General features: G+C 37.2%; 2 protein-coding genes across 3 annotated transcripts; one reads left to right on the forward strand and one right to left on the reverse strand.

Moving 5' to 3' along the window:
* The first annotated feature begins 136 nt into the window (after positions 1-136).
* Positions 137-5,117, forward strand: LOC127795062 (probable serine/threonine-protein kinase WNK3). Its single transcript, XM_052326505.1, has 9 exons — positions 137-461; positions 921-1,307; positions 1,415-1,452; positions 1,571-1,798; positions 1,903-2,126; positions 2,242-2,399; positions 3,342-3,525; positions 3,603-3,707; positions 3,848-5,117. The coding sequence occupies exons 2-9, from the start codon at positions 1,221-1,223 to the stop codon at positions 4,681-4,683; spliced, it is 1,860 nt and encodes a 619-aa protein (XP_052182465.1). The 5' UTR covers positions 137-461; positions 921-1,220; the 3' UTR covers positions 4,684-5,117.
* Positions 5,118-12,563: 7,446 nt separating this feature from the next.
* On the reverse strand, positions 12,564-19,017 carry LOC127795407 (protein DEHYDRATION-INDUCED 19 homolog 6-like). 2 transcript variants are annotated; one of them, XM_052327063.1, is made up of 5 exons: positions 18,696-19,017; positions 18,026-18,168; positions 17,747-17,824; positions 17,431-17,675; positions 12,564-13,013 (listed from the first exon to the last, which is right to left on the reverse strand). In XM_052327063.1, the coding sequence occupies exons 1-5, from the start codon at positions 18,790-18,792 to the stop codon at positions 12,911-12,913; spliced, it is 666 nt and encodes a 221-aa protein (XP_052183023.1). In that variant the 5' UTR covers positions 18,793-19,017; the 3' UTR covers positions 12,564-12,910. The 2 variants fall into 2 exon arrangements, with proteins under 2 accessions (XP_052183023.1, XP_052183024.1); XM_052327064.1 differs by lacking the exon at positions 18,696-19,017 and adding an exon at positions 18,300-18,386.
* Positions 19,018-23,614: the final 4,597 nt, after the last annotated feature.

A 23,614-nucleotide genomic window follows, 5' to 3' on the forward strand; every position in this document is an offset into this window, starting at 1 on the left:
TGACCCATCTCTGAAAGGTGGGATGATGTACTGAAGGATTGGACTGTCTTAAAAAGGCATGAAAAGAACCCTCTAGAGGGCACAGAGCACATGAATCAAAGGTGAAGGTCATGTGAGCAAGTAGGTTATTGTCAATCAGCAGGCATCTCAGGCATGTGTATTAAAAAGCAAATATGGGTTGGTTGGATTTGGTGAGAATTCTGAAATGGTGGGTGACAGGAAGCTCGTTGCTATTTCTTTAGCCTATGGGATGATGACGTCGACAACGGAGATTTACAGTGAAGAAATTCTTCGTTCACCCCCATTGTAGACAAAAACGTGTTTCGTTCGAAGACCATGTCATCGACATGACAGGGAGCCATTCCACCACCCCTTCATTCTTGGTTTAGAACACTCTTGCCTTGATAAGGGGGGGGTGTTGGTGTAATACTAATCGGTCAATGGAAATTGAGTGGATGAAGGTAGTGTTGATGTTTACAGAAATATGAACATGGAAATACCAATTATGTTTTTTTTTACTTTGAAAACAATATAATGCACCAATAAACTTGAAAATGACAATAAAATCAAATCAGTTGTTAGATTAGCAACGTGGACGAGAAGTTAAATAAAAACTATCAATTAGCTATAAATCAAAGCACATATCAATATATGTATGTATGTATATATATATATGAAGGAAAATTCCTTATAACCCTTAGAAAAATATAGAGGTAAAAGTAATATATCTCATGTCAATATAACAGTGGACATTAGATCTATCATGTTGGTATGGTATATACTTGTGGAATTGATAGTCAAGCTAATACAAAACTATATTATACAGTTTGATCGATCAATCCACCAGTTCAAACTAGATGGGACGACTAAATAATTCATTCTTCTAAATCAAACCAAAACTTCGGAATTTCGTGTGACAGTGAATGAAGCAAGAAGAACCCGCCACCGTTACAGAAGCAAATTCGCTCAGTCCTTCTCTCTGTGTGCTTTGAATTACCTTCTCCTTTTACAGTTTTGAATCCTGAGATATATAAACAGGCGCATATGTTTCTACTTGTCTTGGCTTGAGATTCCTCAACTCTGCGCCGCTTGTTTTGGGTCAATTCGAGTCACGCAATTGCGACCCAGTATCTGTGACCACCTGAATTGCAACTTGATCGGGCTATACACGACGAATTATGGCCAGTTAACAGTTAATTTCGCTTTATTCGGCGCCGAGAATGCCCCAAGACGCGCCGTCCGATCACGAAACTGATGATTCTGAGGCAGAGTTCGTCGAGATCGATCCCTCTGGACGATATGGTCGGGTAAGTAGATCCATACCCAGAAAAAATTTGCCTATGTTTTACATGGTTGTGCATTCGGATTTTCAATTTTGTTATTGATACGAGTCCATTCGGATACAATTTTTCAGTACAAAGAAGTTCTGGGGAAAGGGGCGTTCAAGAAGGTGTATCCTTTCTGGACATTTTGGTGTAAATTGTGTGTTAATGCAGTGTATTTATACATTTGAGACAGGATTGATTCTTGTGAGTATTGTGTGTTCTTGACCACTATTCTTGGAATTTAGATATAGAGCGTTTGATGAGTTGGAAGGAATTGAAGTAGCTTGGAATCAAGTGAGGATTGCTGATCTCTTAAGGAATTCAGAGGACTTGGAGCGATTGTATTCTGAAGTTCATTTGCTTAAGACTCTCAAACACAAGAACATAATCAAATTTTACAGCTCTTGGGTTGATACCAAGAATGAGAATATCAACTTCATCACGGAGATTTTCACTTCTGGAACATTGCGGCAGTACGTTTCTTGTAGTATTTCTTATATATCTTCGTTGATATTCTGTTTGCATCATTATATTTATTTTCGATTCGTTCTGTCATGCTGTTGCTTTTATTTTGTAGATATCGGAAGAAACATAAGCATGTTGATATGAGAGCTTTGAAAAATTGGTCTAGGCAGATCTTAGAGGGCCTTTTATATCTTCACAGTCACGACCCGCCTGTTATCCATCGTGATCTTAAGTGTGAGAATATGTTTGTCAATGGGAACCAGGGGGAGGTGAAGATTGGAGACTTAGGACTTGCCACCATTCTCCGCCAGGCTCGTTCAGCTCACAGTGTCATTGGTGAGGACTTATTTATTTCTTGCCTTCTTGTAATTTGCTTTTTCCTTCGTGGCATTGGGAGTGCCATGCAGTATTTCCCAAAAAATGTAACATTGTCGTGTTGTCATGGCATTAGGCACTCCCGAGTTTATGGCACCGGAACTTTATGAGGAGGAATACAATAAGCTTGTCGATATTTATGCCTTCGGAATGTGCTTGCTGGAGCTGGTGACCTTTGAATACCCATATTCTGAATGTGCCAATGCTGCTCAAATATTCAAGAAAGTGACGTCAGTAAGGCATTTGTAAATCTTGCAAGTACTCCAGTGCTCTATCATATCCTCTTCTTGATGTGTTCCTAAATTCATCCGAGTGTATTTCATGCTTGCATATTAATTGAGTTCAGAATAAAGAAAATATTATTGAGCAGAATGTATCGGTTGATGGTGGTTGTTTTTATTGAAACACAGGATATGACAATTTTCTTAATGCGAATCTTCACTTGCAAACGATTCAACATGCATATGCTTCCTTGCATTAATCATTGCTTGACATTTGGCCATTGTATGCTCGTTTCTATTTGATAATTCTAGAGTTTGAACTAAATACCATTCATTATATGTCAGGGAAGGTTTATGCATACAGCTCATAAGTGTCACTAATCACAGATATAGACCTCCATAATAGGCGCAGGTTTCCTTCAATAAGATTTTAGCTAAAATTAGCAGAATAGTTTGGACTAGCACTAGTGTTCACTATGTTCTGCAAGTTCAACCCATGCTCATACCTGATTCTTCTTATGAGGAGAGTGGATGTAATGGAACAAGTTTATAACTAAAAATATATAGGAAAATTGAAAAATTCTTTAGATGACATAAGATATGATGATCTTACAAAAATAGTTGTAGATAGAGATGATTGAAGAGCCAATCCTTGTAGCCTCACCCGGTGAGATTAAAGCTTACAATAATAATGATGGTTGTGGATTTATTGATTTGAATTTTGAGATTGGTGTGGCATTTCTACAGAAACATACTTTCTTCTTTCCCATTCAACATGTTCATCCTCCCGCTTAAGTGTCACATTCTTATCAAATACTAAAATTTTTGTATTGCTAACATTGTATAGATGGATCAGATAGTTTCAAGTTGAATGGAGCTGCGTTAATGGTTGAATTTCATTCACGAAGTATAACTGAACTAAGTATTATCCTTTTTTTTTTTTTTTCTTTTAAAGGGAATCAAGCCAGCATCATTGGAAAAGGTGAAGGATCCTGGAGTCAAAGCATTTATAGAAAAATGTATTGCAAAAGTCTCCCAGCGGTTGTCTGCAAAGGAACTTTTAATGGATCCTTTTCTCCAGTCTAACGAAGATACGGAAATAATAGAACAACCCCCACCACACAGTCCCAACACTGCAGGTAAGCTTTCACAAAGCACTTAAAATTGCTGTGGCTTCTTGTTGTTTTTCAAAGTTTCTAACACAACTAATTGACAGATTTGAAGGATCCCATGTCTGAGGGCAGTCGAGACTTCGAGGTACAGGGCCAAAGGAAGGACTTGAACACTATATTTCTGAAACTAAGAATAGCAGATTCCACAGGTGCAGATTCATCTGTCTCCTTTAGTATGTTTTGTTATTTCATCTCAATCAAACGATCTGCTTCTTAGTACATTCATAATTTTCCTTTACACATCTTGGCATGAGAATAATTTTTCTCTTAACATGTCGACATGGCTCAGGCCACGTCCGGAATATCCACTTCCCATTTGATACCGAGGTTGATACAGCACTTTCTGTAGCCAGTGAAATGGTTGAGGAACTAGACCTGACAGATCAAGATGTATTAACTATTGCTGCTATGATTGACTCGGAAATTCAATTTTATATTCCGGAGTGGGCAGCCATGGAACTTTCTGGAGATAATGTTGGATGTGGTGTTGCAACTTCTGGCAACTCTCCCTATGAGGTGAACAATGATGCCTCTCCTTTGACAACTGAATCTACCTCTTGTCCTGGTAATCTTGTGCTGGAACGACTGCCTTCAGGCCGGAAGTTCTGGTCAGATTCACCTCAGACAGTGGACAGAAGCTCTCCATTTAATCCTGGGCCTTCAAATTTGTCCTTGGAAGGTTCAGCAACCTGTGGAAATAACTGGACAGAAGAAAATGAACAATATCCAGGTAGACTCAGAGATGGAGGCTCAAATGCATCACTTGGGCAGTTGGAAGATGAGCACATGCTCCACAATAACGTAGAGGAGAGAGAAGCTGCTTTGGCTACTGATTCTCAATTTGATGAAAATAACAGAGCTACAAATTTTTATTCCACCGAGGGGTCGCATCCAATGGGTGAAAACAGTGAAACCTCAAGAGATATTGATTCCGATGATTTCTTCAGAATCACTAAGGAGAAAATTGAGAATCTGTTGCTTGAACAGAAAAAGGAGCTAGATGAACTAAGGAGGAAGCATGAATTGGCCATGTCAAAGCTCTTGAAGGGACTTCCTCCAGAAATTTGTAGCAAAGTCTTGAAAACTTGCAACCTGAATGACTACAGAGCGCATTGCCAGCTTTAGTGCAGTCCGGGAATTCAGCCCTGGAAGGCTGTTTCTAGCATATGCAAGTTGTACTGCCACTGGAATATGTCTTCGACAAGCAATCGATTTAGCAATAATCTCACTCACCCTAAAAGTTTTGAAGATATCCCACGAACATCAAATGTAGAATTCTAAGTTGGTGACACAAATGGGATGGGAAGCAGGAAAGATGCATGCTTGGATCCATCTTTAGGGAGAACGAAATTGTTGCATTAATGCACTTTCTAGAATGATATAATTGAAGGAGAAAAATCTAGAAAGAATCATTTCTAGAAGATAGATATTTAGAGGGACTATTCTAGAAAAAGTAAAAAACTGTAAACCCAATTGGAAAGTCAACGGTGCAGCCTATATGTATGCTTGAAGAGTTCAACGTACTTAAGAAAAAAAACTACAAACTCATTTTGCCCAAAGCTTTGTATGCCCAAGCAATCCTTTCTAATAAAGCCATTCCAAAAAACCATCAGGGATATCGGAACTATGTACGATTATTCAATTGGGGATATTATTTTCCTGTTTACCCTAAAACCCCACAAACACCATGTCCCCTATTAAATTAGCCACAAGCCAAATGTCACTTCCAATATTCGTAAGAGACAACTGCGACTATTAGGCCATTAAAATGAAGACATATTTTCAATCCCAAGGACATTGAAATGTCATAGAGAAAGGCACTACCAGCCAGTGACACGGAAAAAAGGAGAAGGATTTTGGAGGGCACTTTATCATACTCAACTAGTGTTAGTGGAATCTATCTTCCCAAGAATTAGTCAACCCAAGACAGCAAAATAAGTTTCTCGGATATTTCAAAGGAAGACTTCTAAGGAAATCTAGAGGTATACATAGTCAAGCTCCAATCTTTAAAAAGAAGTTTTGAAAATCTAAAAATGAAGGATTCTAAGACCATTAAGATTATTATTTTTGACTAAATGAGATGGTAAATCAACTAAGAGTTTATAGAGAAGATATTTTAAATAAAAGAGTAGTGGAAAAAATATTAATTAGTGTCGCAAATAAATACGATTCAACCGTTGTCACAATTGAAGAAACAAAAGACATTAGTAAATCATCTGCGACCAAATTAGTTGGCTCTCTTGAAGCATATGAAAAGAGACTAAGTAGGCATGAAAAAAATACAATAAAAAAATGCCTTTTAGTCTAAATTAAGTATAAGGTCTCACAAATCCAAAAATGGTGAAAGAAAATTCAAAGATAATTATAGAAGAGGAGATGTTTCTAGAAATAAAGGAGTAGAAGGAAGATTTTAGTCGCGTCACATTTGCAACAAAACAAGCCATTTGGAGAAAGATTGTTGGCACCAAGGAAAGTCGCAATGCTGTAAATGTAAGAAGTTTAAGCATGCAGGAAAAAATTGCTGCTCGAGGGAAAGATATCAAGCAAACTTTACATACATAAGAAAACGAAGCGAGGGACTACCTATTCTATTTGTGTCATGCAACAACTGAGGAAAATAACAACACATGGTATCTTGACAATGGTTCAAACAACCATTTGACCAGCAATGAAGACATCTTCGAGGAGATCGACAAGAACATGAAGTCAAAGGTGCAATGGGCAATAGCGTATACCTTGATGCTGATGGCATTGGCATAACGATCATGCTACATGTATTGACGGAATGACAAGCGCGATAATCGAATCGGATTTCATCGCTCGAGCTTCATCTTGAAGCCATAGTGACAAGGCGACGAGATGGTATAACAGCGATTGATGCGAGGCACTGTAGCGGAGTGACAAAAGTATGCATTGGCGGTCGACAAGACGACGCAAGGCGGCGATGAGACAATGCGAGGCAGAGCTTGCTGGAAGCGACCATGGCAAAGGAGAGAGGAGGCGGTCAAAGGCAAGGATGGTGAATCTGCAAATTGGGTGAATGCATTTTTGTCATTTGGCGCCTTCGATCATTCTCTCGATGGCCTAATTATTTATACAAACAATATTTTCCTTGACACAATTTTTATGCAAACAAAAGAAGGCGTGCTATTGATCAAAGATGTTCTACTAGTTTCTAATTTGAAGTCAAATTTGTTTGAGTATCGACCAGATGATGGAGAAAGTTGGAAGGAGATTCCTGCACCATTTATGATAAAAAAAAAGATAAAAACCTGGCACTAGCAAAAGTAAAAATGCAACAGCCAACAGCCTAGAATCTTTCCAATCTAATGAAACCACACAGAATAAATCTTGATGAAGGCTCAACAAATTGATTCCTGGCCATGGCATCAGAGATTCGGCCACTTTAATCTTCATGGGTTGAAGCTGCTACACTAGAAAAAAAGAATGATGTAAGGATAGTGGCGGATCCAAAACATTTAGGCAGCGAACAAAAATTAAATCCTAAATTCTAAATTTTGTCTAAAATTAAATAATATAAAAAAATTAAAAATAATATAATATTAATATATATATTAATAAATTATACAATTGACGTATTTTCATATTTTAATAACGTCGCATAATAATATCATTATCAATTTTATTAAATATCTATTTTTCAATATACACAACTAAGTTGTCGTTCAATCATTAATCTCCAATTTGATTGTGCAGTTGAGTCTTGATAAACTTCATGACAGATTGTCATTCAATCATTGATCTCCAATTCAATTACGTAATCGAATCTTGACAAACTTCATGATAGAAAATATGTTTTCTGCCATAGTTTCAAATATATAATTAACAAATTTGTAACAAAAAATGAAAAAAATTAATCCATTTAATTAAAACATAGTTAAAGAAATGGTCAAGGGAGGTTAACATATACAAAAGAAAAGTGGATCAAATTTTGTTATATTTTATTTTTAATTTTCAGCCAATACTGAAAAAAGCATTGGCAGTCGCCACCAGCCACCATGACCTGTGATTTTCGACAATCAGAGACAATCACTCGACACCCTTATTCCTATTGACCAACATACGCAAAAAAACTAATAAAATCTAATGGCCAAATTTTATAAATTTAAGGTTAAACTTTTGGCCAAACCCAATGCACGTAACTGGGAATTGTCACCCGCTATCATAGCCGATGGTTTTTGACAATAAGAGGCAATCACTCGATACTATTATCTTCATCGACTAATATATCTAAAATTTAGAATTTTTTAAAAATTTAGGGCAGGCATTTAGGGAAAAAAAATAAAAAATACTAAATTATTATATATAATATTTTTTTAAAAAATCCAGGGTGGGCAACTGCCCACCCTTAGCTTTATGTGTCTCCGCCACTGTGTAAGGATTTATCGGAAATACATGTAATGGACAAGGTCTGCAAAGGGTGCATGCTCGAAAAGCAACATCGACAATCATTTCCCTCCGGCAGCTTGGGGAAGGCAAAAGCTAAATTGTAGTTAGTCCACACTAATTTTTGTGGCCTAATAAAGATGCCATCCATAAGGAATTGCAAGTGTTTATCTTTTCATTAATGACTTGGGTGTACTTTATGCATGAAAAGTGAAGTCTTCAATATTTTCAACAACTACATGGAGAAACAAAGTGGCGAGTATATCAAAGTGTTAAGAAGTGATCGAGGCAAGGAGTACAACTCTAAGGAGAGACAATTTTTGTGAAAATGAAGGAATGGAACATTAACTGACAATTGGCTACACTCTTGAGTAAAATGGAGTCTTAGAAAGGAGTAGAACCGTCATAGAAATGGCAAGATTGATGCTTGAAAATAAACATATGCCTAAGAAATTTAGGGTTGAGTCTGTATACGCAACAATTTATCTACTCAACAAATGCCCAACTAAAGTTGTTCATGGTATCACACCAATTGAAGCACGGAGCAAAAGTAAGCCATCAGCCAAACATTTAAGAGTTTTTGGAAGTCCCTAGTATGTTCACATTCCAACATCATGGAAGAGAAGCAAGCTTGATGAGAAAATAGAAAAATGAATTTTCTTGGGCTTTTTATGCCACATCACTGAATCAAAAGGCTACTAGATCTACAATTTGAAGTCTAAGAAGTTGATCATTAGTCGAGATGTGGAGTTTGATGAAGATGCTTTCTAGAATTGGGAAGAATATTGAGTTGAGAATATTAGTGTTATGATTCCAACAGATAAAATTTCAAGACAAGAAGAAATAAGAGAAGAGTCAAGTCTGACATCGTCGACTATTAAATCTTCATAGCCACAAACAAACTCACAAATTGTCAAAAGATAGAGTGGAAGAAGATGAGTCAACACAAGAAGATATCAAAGCAGAAGTTGAAATGCCACAACATGAACGGTTGTTGAGAAAATCAAGTCGTCCTAGGAAACCAACCCCTAAGTATGCTAATGTAGCATTAATGGCGATGGCAGAGCTAACACATGAAAAAACTACAAAAGATGAAGTATGGGGAGAAAGAAATCAACATGATTGAGAAGAATGAGACCTAGTAACTAGAGGATTGAACTAAAGACAAAGATATAATTGGGGTAACATAGGTCTACAAGACAAAGATAAATCTCGATGAGATAATTCAAAAGCACAAAGCAAGTCTAGTAGCAAAGGGATACTCATAACTTCCAAGCATTGATTACAATAAGACATTTGCTCCAATGGCATGCCTTGATACCATACAAGCTCTAATTGCAATTGTAGCTCAAAAGAGTTGGAAGATATATTAGCTCGACATGAAGTTTGCATTTCTAAATGGATGTTTGGAAGAAGAAATTTACGTAGAATAGCCACAAGGCTTTACTTAAAAAGGTAAAGAAGAAAAAAAATGCTAGGATTGAAGAAAACACTCTACAAGCTAAAGCAAACACAATGAGCCTAGTATAGTCGAATTGGCAACTACTTCACTAGCCAAACATTCAAGAAGAGTGAAAGCAAGCCTACACTTTATGTTAAGACTCAAGGTAAAAACACTAGTTCTTTCCTTATACGTTGATGATTTGATCTACACAAGAAACAATGAGGAGACGATCAAAGAATTCAAGGAAGATACGATGAAGGCCTTTGAGATGAGTGATCTCGGAATGATGCACTAATTTCTTAGCATTGAGGTTAGCTAAAATCAAGACGGGTTTTTCATTTCCCAAAGGAAGTATATGGATAATCTCTTCAAAAAGTTCAAGATGGAAATATGCAAGCCAATCACAACACCGCTGGCTATAAAAGAGAAACTAACGAAAGATGACGACTCGAAGAAAGTTAATGGCTCTATTTACAAAAGTCTCATTGGAAGTCTTCTCTACCTCATAGCTACATGGCCTGACATAATGTATATGACAAGCTTATAATCAAGATTCATGCAAAGTCCAAGTTAAATTCATCTCGAGACTGCAAAGAGAATCCTCAGATATTTGCAAAGAACAAAAAAGTACAAGATACTCTATCAACCAAGTGACAAGTCAAAATTGATTGGCTATATTGATAGTGATTGTGCAGGATCAATCGATGATATGAAAAGCACTTCAGGCTATGTCTTCACTATAGGATCAAAAGTATTTTCTTGGGCGTCAAAGACACAAGAAACAATTGTGCAATCATCAGTCGAAGCAGAATATGTAATAGCTATATGGCAAAGAATCTAGTATATCGTAGCAAAACTAAACATATTGTGATCAGGTATCACTTTCTACGAAAAGTCACAAGTAGCGGAGAGATCGAACTCCAATATTGTAAAATAGAAGAACAACTAGCAGATATTTTCACAAAAGCTCTACCGTGATCAAAGTTCGAGCTACTTAAAGTAACCGAAGACATTAAGAAGGAGTATTGAATTAAAGCACCTTCTAGAATGATATAATTGAAGAAGAAAATATCCTAGAATAGAAGAAAATTTTAGAAATGATCATTTCTAGAAGATAGATATTTAGAGGGACTATTCTAGAAAAAGTAAAAGAAATTGTAAACTAGCTTAGAAAGTCGAGTGCGATTTTGTTCACCCCACTTTAACGAGGGTAACGTTACCCCCCCCCCCAATCAATTTTGTGGGGCCCCCATCTCTTTCCTCTCCTCTCTCTTTTCTCATTTTCCCTTTTCTTCTCCAACAACCCTTTTGTCGCCTTTTTCTCGCCTCACAGTCTTGCCACCGACCACCACGGAGAGGGAGGATGCAATAGTGAAGTGAGGTGATGGCAAGGAGGGAGGATGCAGAGACAAGAGGCGAGGCGGCAACGAGAGGAAAGGAAGGGGAGAGAGAAGAGGGAGGGAAACGAGGTGGGTCTCTTGGGGAGAGAGACCCCCCCCCCCCCCCCCCCCCCAAACTAACGAGGGGTAACTTTACTCCCGTTAAAGGGGGTGAACAAAATCGCACTATGAAAAGTTGGTGGTGCAACCAATATATATACTTGAAGAGTTCAACATATTTAAGAAAAAAACTACAAACTAATTTTCCTGATAACTTTGTATACCTAAGCAATCCTTTCTAATAAAGCTATTCCAAAAAAAAAAAACATCAGGCCTTGAAGTGAACATCAGGTTTGGGATGGGTATCAAGTTAAAGCTTGTGAGGAGTAAAAACAGTTCAGGCTTGCATGATGCTGCTGAGGTGAGAAATTTACAGCAATTGATCGATGCATATCTACTTGTCATTCACGTAAGGAATCGTCAAATTCTCACACGTGTAACACGTGTGCATAATAATGTTTCATAATCCTTGTATCAGGAAATTTTGATATCCCTTAGACGAACTGAAGTTTTTCTTTGAATTTTGTTTGGATTTGATCGCTTCGCTCGGCTGATTAAACATGGTTTATGGCTTGCTTTCTACTGTTTTGTTTCAAATTATGGAATCCAAGCAAAGGGTCTCTAGTGTCTGCTTAGGAGGTGTGTTCCTCAAATATTGTTAATTAATAGGTTTTATCTGCTCTTAGTTAAACCTAGTAAGGGAATTCATTGTTCTTGAACTAATGGGTCTTATTTTGATCATTGCAAACGATCATTGCAAAGTGCTCCTGTATCACATGGTCAATTATCCCATGAATTTACAAAGCAGGGGAGGATGTGGGATAAGTTGGTTAAGGTCCATGTGTTTTGTTGTATTAGGATATTGGATTTATCATGCCAGGTATGATATTATGTTAGTATTATATGCTATTAATCTATCATTTAGATATAATATTATAATGAATTATCAATGATACATAGAATAAAAATATGTATAATTATAATAAAACTTTCATACAAAATTATATTATATATAAAAGCATATAAAATAAAACTATTAAGCTCAGCTCATCTCTTTCAAGGACCAAAGAATAAGGCTTGGGCCTGTAGATTCCAACCCAAGAAGATAGAACTAACTCAACTCATTCAAGGCCAAGGCCAAGGCCAAGGCCAACTCCAATGAAGCCCAAGCCCATTAGGGTTCATGCAACCCTAGCTGTTATACAAGGCCAGCCGCAGCCGCCCTGCAGTCCAACTAGTGGCAAAACAATGGACATTCAAGTTTACTTCGTCTGTCTAAACGCCTCGCTCGCATCACCATTTGCATTCTTTAAATGTTGGCTAAAACCAAAACAAGGATATTTTGGGCTTTCCAACTTAGCAGCAATATCATTATTCATCAGAGATAAGCTGGCTTGTTGTCATTGATTTTCCGTCAAAGTGAGGTATAATTTAAATCATTATAGGATTTAAATTCTACTCAAAGTGGTATGCCTAATTAATCTTATTTCACCAGAGTAGGATGAGCTTAGTTGCTAGTTCAAAAAGGGCATCGTTTTCCTCCTCAGTTTGCATATTCCACAAGGCTTAAGCAGCTTCAATGGAGATCAGAGTGACACCATTTTAAAAGGACTGTTGCCCTGAAATTTCTCCCATGAACAAAATTCATGGATAATGATCAGATGGCCCTTATATCTGTAACATAATAAAGCGCCAACTGACGGCAATGAAACAGCTTGTATCAGGTAAATATGCAAACTTTAAACTCTGCAAATGTAACTAGAAAGGTTTCCACAGTTGCTTAACTGCAGGCATCGTGTCCATAATTATACTGAGGTACAAACATAAATAAGGATAGTGATGTAAAATTGGCAGAGAATAGATACATATAGCCTATAATATATCCATAAACAGCTAACACCAGCTGGGTAATTTCTAGAGATTGTTTTAGAGCCAAATCTGCGGCAATTGATGTCCTGCTAATGCAGGAGGAGAAGAACCTGGTCTTTGTTGGTGCAACATCATTGATATGATGGCAGAATTAGCGAGCCGACCTCTAACCCAGAAAGCGATACTCCAGCTCCTAGAAAATGGTTGATAGGATTAATTCTTGACAGAATGCAGCTTTCTGCTTTCTCTCCTCGCAATCCTGTTCTTGAAGCACGCTTGAGCCTACCGGTATGGTGCTGCACCAAGTGGAAGTGTTAGCAATGTCGTTGTGTTTATTTATATGCTTCTGTTTGATTACCAGTTTGAGTCTATTTAACGTCACTTAACACATGACTTTACGATTAAGGAATCATTAAAAGTATTACTATGGATACAGAAAGAAATTTCTTCCAAATTCCAGTCCTTAGAAATAGAAAGGAAATAAACTATAAGGAGACCCACATTAGCGCACCTAGCATCAAGCATATAAAACTGGGGAAACTTCAATTATAATACAAGTGATGAAGTCCGCAGCAATCCAACCAACGTTTCGAAAGACATGAATTGCCTTAGTTTTAGGTATAAAAATTTGGAAGGAAGATTTAATAAACAGGTATATCTAGCACACTAGTTATTGAAATTATCAAGCACTCATAAAAAATAAAATAAACAATATTGATTCAAATTATTCAGTTCCTCAAAAAAACAAAAAAAAAAAACAGAAGAAGAACAAACAAGGAGGTGCTTCATGCTCCAACCTGAAAATGCCTCTAGAAACCATGCAATATGGAACAACTTCAGTTTGGTATCAAAATTCTCTATAGAAGCTAAAGTAATTGACAACCCCTCTACTAGCTTTTGTGAACTCCACAGATCAGTCCTCTCAAATTAGTTCTATGTAAATCCATATCACCGGTTTCAGACGAAGAAATATATCCGATTCTCAAAGTCCCATCCTTATTTGGCCTTCCCTCTTGTGCTTTTGTACCCTTCAACTTGGTTCAATCCATCATGCCACACATGGAAAACCCATCATATAATAGCTCCGCCTTCCTGTCTCTTCAAGTGGTCCCACCTCTCACAATTTTAACTTTCTTGATATCTTATCATCTTCCTCCTATAACTCTACTCCCACCTCAATGTTCTTATGTTAGCAGCATTCATTCTAAATCCAATAAGCAATCCTCATTAATAGATATGATATCTGAAAATGGGATCCATCTAGAGGTTTAACATGGCTTGTTTCTGCAATGGTTCATTTGACGGCATCATTAACCTATACAAGCATTACACAGCTAATTTACTTTTTCAAGGAAATCTGGATGCACATGAGTACCTGTAATTTTTGCATTTTAAGGGTTCCTCAATATTGACAATGGTCTTCACCTTTCTACTAACATATTTTCACTTCCACTTCAATAGGAGTTTCTCCCTATACGCATTCCCAACACAAGTTCTTGTGACTGTCGAGCTAAGCCATTTAAGTTAGAAGTATCAAAGTGCGTCAAGAAAAATTCTTTGTGATGGTTCTTTCATAACACTCAAGAGCTCTCAGACAAGTGCCAGACTTTATATCTACAAAACCAGCAGTTTCCTTGCTGGGTTAGAGCCTTGAAATTTGACAACATTGCAGTCATATAATTGTCTTATACTATAGCAAAACCTTATAGAGCTTTCGTGCACATTGGACACAGCAAAGCGTTTTCTTAAAATCATGACTTAATGTTCTACAAACTGAACTCTCCCTTCAGTTAACGGATAAAAGAACAGAAGATTTGACAAATTTCAACAGCCAATTCTCAGAAATGTGTTCTAAAGTTTAGTTCTATTTTTTAATTCAGGACTAATATTCAGAGTTGCTACGGTTCCTTTCCACTTTTTGTTTACATCAATGCTACACTTATAAATCTCTTTTACAGCCTCATTCCTTCATTTTGAAACTGTTATGGGTATCATTAAAGACCAAAGCAGTTGATATGATATTCATTCCTGCCGAGAGTCTGTCCAGTAATTTTCATCTACATTTTCCACTAATAGTTAATTTAAGTATTTCTACATAATGACTGCAAATTATTACATTCACGTGTCAAAGAACACAAATATTAAGCTAGTACTACACGTGCATTTCATATAGTATACTCGGTTCTAACAAGGAATTTTATGAGTAAACAGCATATGGGGCAAGAACCAATTCCAGTTTTAGTTCCATAAAAGGATAATAGCATATGAGCAACAAACTTGTTTTCTTCTAGCAGCAATAATTCTTAAAGATAGTAACTACCTCAATTTAATTGCTTAGACCATATCAAAATGAAAGTACCTGAACATACTACTTTTCTGATAGGTCCCGGTTCATTGGACTTATCAAAGAAGGTCCAAGAGGCAGGGGTAGGGTGATAAATTGGCTGGCTGGCATAACAGCCAGCCATGTGCATAAGGGATAGAGTGGGAAAATCGCTGGGTTGTGTAACAACCCAGCAAGTGTGCGTAACAGAATGTGGTTGAGGAGGAGAGAGAGATATATGTAGAGGGTGAAGATATTAGGAGGGAGAGAAGATTTTGGTATTGAGTTCTTGGGAGAGTTAAGAGCCTCTCGAATGCCTTGAGTTGTGCTTGTTCTTGACTGAAAACTCTGATAGCCATTGTTAATTGATTACAGAGAGAGTGGGTGAATTGGAGTCGAAGATGGAGGGCATGCAAAGGGGAGTCGAAGCCATTAGAGGCGACATCCAGGTGATGGAACAAAATGTGGCGGTGATGCTCGAACAGTTCGCTTTCATGAGAACGAAGTGGGAAAAGTAGGAACGAGAGAGGAAAAAGGAGAAGCTGGGAGACCAGCCTCCAGAATTCATTCAGGATTCCGAGGTGACGCCGAAAATGGGAGTGCTGCGAGCTGAAGCAGGGGGTTCCGAGGGGGGCTGGCGGTCGGAGATCCCAGTATGACAGTTGGAGATGCCACTCGTTGAAGGTGAAGAACTTGACGGCTGGATATTCCGAGCCAAACGTTACTTTGCGGTGGCTGGGATGACTGATGAGGAGAAGTTAGATGCAGCAGCATTGTGTTTGGATGGTGTTGCATTTTCATGGTTCCAGTGGAAGTAACAGAGACGAAGAGTGAGAAGCTAGGAAGAGCTAAAGAGGCTGCTGAGGAATCACTTAGGATTTTCGCAGGAAGGCACGGTGGAGAAGTTGGACGAGTTGGAGGACACGATTAAGAAGAGTGAGATGGTGGAATTGTCACGAAATTCCGTGGTAGGCCTAACTCCACCACAGACGATGAAGGTAAGATTCTATGGTGTTAGGGAGTTCATCGACGAGGCAAAAGGACAGCCGACGATCGGTCCGTTTAAAATGCCAAGGACTTTCGATCTGTAGACATCCAAGGAGAGTGTCTTACCGATGAGTGGGGCGCCATCAACAGTCCATGTTGTCTGGGAAGCTGGTTTGATTCTTAACCCGGTTTCTCAGAGATTTCACATGGGGTGAGTTGATAATGGAGGGCCCCCCATGTATTCTCACCATCATGAGGGGGTGGGCGCCTCATCCAAGCAGGTTATGATGGTGGAAGGGAAGCATGCTTCTAGAAGTCAAGGGCTCAATTCACATTCTGTTGTGGAGCCCAATGGTATAGACCCAAAGATCTTAGATAGTGTTGGGAATTTGGGCATGAAAGTTATCTACGGAGGATTGGCTGTTGCTATTCTAAGAAACTTGAAGGTGTGAATCGTGTTTACGGTGCCAATAGGCAGTTCAAATACACTCCCTATAGTTTATGAACGAGATCATCTCTTCTCCAAAGTTAAAATGAGATGTCATTGGATGGTCGTGGTTGCTAAGGTTGACCGGATTCTCAGTCTAGAAGGGAAACTGATTGTTCGCGACAAGGTGGAGGAAATGATTGGGGGGCTGGCGTACAAGCGGTCTCTACCCCCATCATATGTGTTAGAGGTGCTCATGCAATGGAAGGGGCTACCCCCATTGGAAGCTACTTGGGAGCCTTACCTTTTGATCCAGCAACAATTTCTATTTTTTCCACCTTGAGGACAAGGTGAAAGGTAGGGGGGGGGGGAGGAGTAATAATGGGTCCCGATTCATTGGACTTATCAAAGAAGGTCCAAGAGGCAGGGGTAGGATGGTAAATTGGCTGGCTGGCATAACAGCCAGCCATGTGCATAAGGGATAAAGTGGGAAAATTGTCGGGTTGTGTAACAACCCAGCAACTGTGCGTAACAGAATGTGGTTGGGGAGGAGAGAAGGATATATGTAGAGGGTGAAGATATTAGGAGGGAGAGAAGATTTTGGTATTGAGTTCTTGGGAGAGTTAAGGGCCTCTCGAATGCCCTGTGTTGTGCTTGTTCTTGACCAAAAACTCTGATAGCCATTGTTAATTGATTACAAGTTGGATTTTCTAGCTGGGTTCCTATCATTTTCACAGTCAACCTGGCCCTAGGTATAGTTTATACAGGTTATCATACCCTCAAGCAGGTTTTATTCTGTTAAAATTTAATCCTCTGGACTGGACTGGAAAAAGTTTAATCCTTGTCAGTGAAAAAGAGCATTCCTAGGGAATGAGATTTCCTACCTTGCGAGGGTGAGGAGAGCATAGAACGAAATTACGCATATAAAAAACTCTAATACTTGTGAATCATGAACAAAAACACCAATGCCCCATACCTTTTAGCATCATAATTGGTTGAGGCAGCATCACCTGAACATTCATCTTCTTGGTTACTTTTAGGATCTGAAAGAGGGACATTGCAGAGAAATGGAGATAGTAATGGATCAGGTGCAGAGTCAGGCACATTCCCCCTCCTGCTGGTCGAACTTGAACCAAAAAATGAGCTTAGTTCTCGAAAGTCCTTGCCAATCATAGCAGGACTATTACTCCAAAACCCCGACTTGTGGGACTTTCTCCTCCTCTGCAATGAACAAAGCATAGTAAGGCCTAGTTTCACGGAATTATACATGAAGCCACGTTACCAGATGGTACCTTGATTGAAGGAGAATGTTGTGCCGTGAAATGTCCAATTGCATCTTTCCCTAGATTTGCAGCACATAAAGGACAAACCTGGAGTTCAACAGTCACAGTGACTAAATCATCAAATTCAAAGTCAAAATTAGATAAATATGAATCCACGTGAGCTCAGAAGCCAGCCATAGATGTGAAAAATTCAATAATTACCAATACAATATGTACTTGGAGAAAAGGAAAGGAAGAAAGAAAGAATTCCGGATGTAGTAATAGTAGTGATGTGAACAGCTATAATACCGCATTTTTCAAGTCAAAACAGTGTTCTTCCTGCAAATGGCTGCACAGAACACGGAGTTCAATCTCTATATAACAAAAGGGGCATGGAAAGTAAGCTCCTGCATCGTCATCTCCTTCTAAGTCGTCCATGTTTAAATGATGATCTGTTTCAAACAAGAAACAATTTCAGATATACCTAAACGTAAGAGAGTAATGATCCAACAAGAAGAGTCATAATTTAGCATCTTTGAATCAAGCCAAGTGCTAATTAGAAACTATTAAATATATTCCCAACCCGTATCGATAGAAGATCAACTACTTTACTGTTTACTGATAATTCACAAGCGAAAGGATAGCATTAAAGAGGACAAGATCATAGCCATAACTCAGCAAGATTTCCAAATCAAACCTGACTAAACCAATAGCCAGAGGAGCAATAATTTACATCAGAAAACGACAATTTGGGAATATAAAAATTAGGACAGCAACAGAATATCAACAACTGAAACAAGCAATAGAAGTCCCTAGAAACTCTACCCACTAAAGATTTGACTGGAACTAAACCCCTCAAACCCAGATCAATTAGACAAACTCCTAGTTTCTAGTACACTGAAAAGGGAAAAATTCCTAATTGAAACAAAAGGCATATATGCTATTTGATGAAATATTGTTGAGCTGAGGTAGTTAGTACCTGAACGGTGGTTGAGACGGGCAGCTTGGAGAGCAGAGAGGTGCTTGGCAGACTGAACCCTTGCAGCCCAGAAATCCACGTCCATTTTTAAGCTCATTCTGGGTGTCAACTTTCTAGCCAAGTATGTGTCAGTTTCCTATTCTCCGCGAAAAGAAAAGGTGGGAAACAGAAACGGGAAAATGAACCAGAGGGCACCCAACGAACAAATGAAGGGCTGAGGCTGGATTGAGAAGGAAAATCCAGAGAGAGAGAGAGAGGAGAGAGAGAGGCCTTCTCTGATCAACAGAAGCTGAAGATGAAGCTGATGATGATAATATGGAATGCGTGAATTATTGTGTGTGTATATAATTTGTGTGCGAATATATATATATATATATATATTATTATTATTTTATGTGTGGGGGGAAGCTTCCCTGACACTCAAAGAGGTAAGTCGGTGGATGAATGACACGTGGCAGATACGACAAAGTCAGAACAGCGTCAAACATCCCCTCTCTTTTCTCTCTCCCTTTCTTCGCAATTTCTTTCCTCAGTGAACACTCCCCCTTCCTGTGAATTTCATGCTTTTATTTATTTATTTATTATTATTATTATTGTTCAATCCTATCCTAATGGCTTTGCTTTCTATTCATTGATTTATTTCATTTTTCTTTTTACCATGACTTTATTAAAGTTGTTTTTACAGTAGAGGACCACGTGTGAGAATTCTAGAAAGTCACCTTTAGGGGGGCATCTTTGTCATTAGCCCATAATGCTGCTCCTAATTTCCAAAACTTAAATTAATAAATTTAATTTGTACGATGAAATCTTGATAGTAGCTCTAAAATGAGATTTTTGACCTTGTATTTGTGTAATATGTTTTTCACAAAAATTTATAAGACAACAGTATATTTCAAGAAAACTGATTATTTAGCCAACCTTCAATACCCCTTTACAATTTTAAGCTCTCTCTTTCTTAAAATATCATATTTGTCCTACCCCACAAAACATCATCGTTAAGAGCCCCCCAAAAAAATCATCATTGTCATCTCCGGAGATCATAGTACAGCAAAAAAATCAGTCACCAAACAATAAGCAGAGTTGAAGAATAGGAAAATTGATTAAAAATTAAAATAGTACAGTTGCACATTAGAATATGTGACAAAGCTAAAAGATTGGTGAAAAGAAGCGAGTATTAAAAAGGGTTAAGAATGGACAAAGGCTGATCTGATGAGAGAACATGTAGATCTACGTAGGACAAAGGCTGCTTTATTTATTGTCAAAGATAGTGACTGGGCGACCTAATTGTAAATAGTCTACGGCCAGCGGACGGTGCTAAAGGAAAAAGGAAATTAAAGGACATACAAACAAGACTTTGGAAACCTTTTCTTTTCTTGTAGTGGGGGCATTGGCTGGCTGTTGAAGAAATTAAACAAATGTTGGACCCCATTATGGAAATGGAGACACTTACTTCAATGGTGGTGCAGGTTTCATATACATGAATGAATAGAATAGAATAGAATAGAATTTTTATTAATGTTTTAAATAAAAATGTGACTGTTTTAATCATATCCTATCCATTAACTTGGAAAAAAGAGACTTCATCATCATAGTGACTTGAATTTACCAATAGCTAGCTAGTAATGCTATATATATTTATAAAACAACCACCCCTCGGGAGTTAATTTCTTATGGACTAGGTCTTCTTCTTCTCTATTGGGTACTCTTAGGACTGGTGTGTGGGGTGCATGTGGGAATGTTCAGAAATATTAAGAAATATTTATTTAAGTAATGTGACCTAAATTCAGGTGGGGGTCTGGTTTTATGTAGCATTAGCATGGCTAAGGTGCAACCCACTAAAGAAAAGTAGACCCAATAATAAATAGAAAGAAAGCATTCATGGCGGGTAGGTAAGAAATTCTCATTCTTAATAAATACCAACAAGAAGAAGTAGGGGTATATTATAGCAAGGGGACTATTAAAATATCACTAGGTTTTATGCATTTGCATATACGTGTGCACATATTTAATTTAATTAGGTAATATAATCTATATAATAAATAGAGCGAATAGTCAGTAAAAATATCAGTTTTATATGAATTAAACACTCATTTCTCTCATACGTGATTAAGAGATCAATTTACGTACCATGATTATTTCTTTTTAGATACCATATAAGGAGCACTAATTTATTTGTATCACTAACTAAGCCAAGGCCAAGATTATGCTTATAGCGCATCCAAATTATTAATTAATGTAACACTAAATAGGATTAAGGGTTATATTAAGGCAAGTTCTAACCCAGAGGTACCTAATAAATCCCAGCTTACCACTTTTATTAAAATAAAGGACAAAAATACTTAAAAGGTACCCCTCCACATGAAATAGAAAAGGACTGGTCTAAACTTTCCCAATTGATAAAGTCACTTTGATATTTTCAATGAATCTTACCAAGATTAAATCAGGTAGTATTTAGAAATCTCCCTGATATAGGATGGAGTTTCTATTAATTAATTACATATATGCATATATCATATATATCCTATTTGAGATCATTATTCATCAAATGTATCTGACTATGTGATATATATAGCTCATTGAATATATACAAATTAAATATATAAAAGTTGTTTATGTATATAATTGTTTTAAAAAAATTTAAATGATAAAAAATTATTATAGTGGTTGTATATATCTTTTGTATGGAAGCAAACGCCATCCATTCACAAAAAAGAAAGAAAGAAAACGCAGTTAATTCACAATTTGAAAATAGTGGGCCTTAATCAACTCAGCTTGCTGTTAAGTAATGGATGAATGACAGCCGCAATGGGCTTAGTGGGCTGGGTCGGGCCCGGTTCCGGTCTCAGCTCAAGCCACGGCCCACTTCCAAGTTTACTAGTTGCAACATTACCTACACTGCAATATTTCAATATTTCTTTTTATAAAGAGATAATGCAAATATTCATACTAAGAAGAATAAAAGAATTTAACTTAGAATATCATATTTGTTATCAAGTGTTAGCTCTTAGGGATAATATTCCTATAATTTTTTAATATATCGCTAGCTCTTTATTCATTTAAATTCAAAACAACAAACAATAATAATGCTACAATGCGATTTTTTTTATTTAATATTTTTTCTTCAAAAATCACATTTTATTCTTATAGTCAAACGACATGAATCATGCAAAGAAATAAGAGAAACAAGACAAATAATAACAATAGTCAATAGTAATAATTATATTTCAATCCAAATAATTATCCGTAACTCATATAGATTGTAGATAGATAAAATTATAAATCATATTATCTCATGCAACTTTAAATAACATAAGGACTCTCTTATAGCACTCTTGTGACCCTAAAGTTGGGAGAATTTATTAGCCCAATCAATAATATAATCTTTTTTAATGAACAAAATTGTAAACCATCATATATATGAGTCTTGCAACTTCTAGCAATGCAGTTATGCTCTCCCATTTAACACTGCATATTGAATTGTGGCTCATCAAAAAATTATTCCAGGGATCTATTTATAGGCCACTATATATCTTTAGAGATTATGTAAAGAATCACATGCAATATATATGAATATTTTCCTCTTTGATATATATGAGAATGGGGCCAGGCCAGCTTGAGATGAGAAGTTGCACTTACCCTACAAAATATATTGTTTGTATGGAATATGTGTGGAAACTGGAGATCCAAGCATTGGGGTCCATGCATATTGATGCTTCTCCCAAAACGCTAAACAGCCCTTGATTACTACTTATGCCTAGATATCGACTTTACTTAACAGCTATAGATCCATCATTAATTAGTAACCCATAAGACAGGAATAAAAGAGATGGATGATTACATTCAAGAAAAGCTGATTTATGGTTTTGTTTATATATATAAAGGGTGGTTAATTTCCCAGTAGGAGGAATCTGTCCCTAGATCACTGGGCACAGCAGCCAGTCAACCCCAGTACCCTTTTCATGATTAAAGAAAGCAAAAGAGAAGAAGACATATATATCAACAACATTGATTGACAATGCTAGTTAAGGGTTTCTGATTTGAATTAGGTGAAAAGGTTAAAGAGAAAGTCAGCTCCAAAACCATATATATATATATATATAGTGGTGCACTCACAATGGTTAAATAAAGCCAAGAAACCCTAGCTTGTACAACTTATGAGAATTTATGCAGTTGCTTTAGCTACCTTGGGCGGAAGAATGGAACATCAATCTCCTCATTTTTCTTCACCAATTCTGGGAAAACATTGATTTTTAGGGTCTTGCAGAACTGCAACATTTTCCTTCGAATACCGTTCATTTCAGTAGTATTAATTTCATCTACATATTGATATAGATACATATATAAATACATATAAACGACAGCGAAGCAGGGACAAACAAATTAAACAAAAGAAACGGCAACATAGCAGGAAAAATTATATATTAACAAAATTCTGCAGAAATTCTAACTGAAATGCGTGACAAAGTTCGATTTCAACTTGAGATAGATGTATATGAATTACATCACTAATTAATGATGGGATATTTCTTGAAAATGGGAAAGAAAATCAAGAATAATATGTGCATGTTAAGTAGAGAATGTGTGTGTGTGTGTGTGTGTGTGGAGACATACTTATCTGATTGGCAAAATATTTGGTTCTAGTTGTCTGTTAATCTTAAAGAATCCGTAGAAAGGAATCTCATGGTCCTTTGAGTTTGAGGAAGCACACGTATATTTGAATTTATAATTGAGTCACTACCACAGCCACAATTAGCAGCAAGGCAAGAAGCAAGAAATGAACTCCACATGTAGAACCACAAACAATATTCGCCAGCAAGAAGTCGCAGAGGGATGAAGACGACGATAGAAAATAAAAATAAAAAACCAAATGAGAATGGGCACCGAAGTTTTTATTAAATTAAGAACCTGCTCTTCATACA

The sequence above is a fragment of the Diospyros lotus genome, chromosome 2 (genome assembly GCF_014633365.1).
Source record: "Diospyros lotus cultivar Yz01 chromosome 2, ASM1463336v1, whole genome shotgun sequence".
Lineage (NCBI taxonomy): Eukaryota > Viridiplantae > Streptophyta > Magnoliopsida > Ericales > Ebenaceae > Diospyros > Diospyros lotus.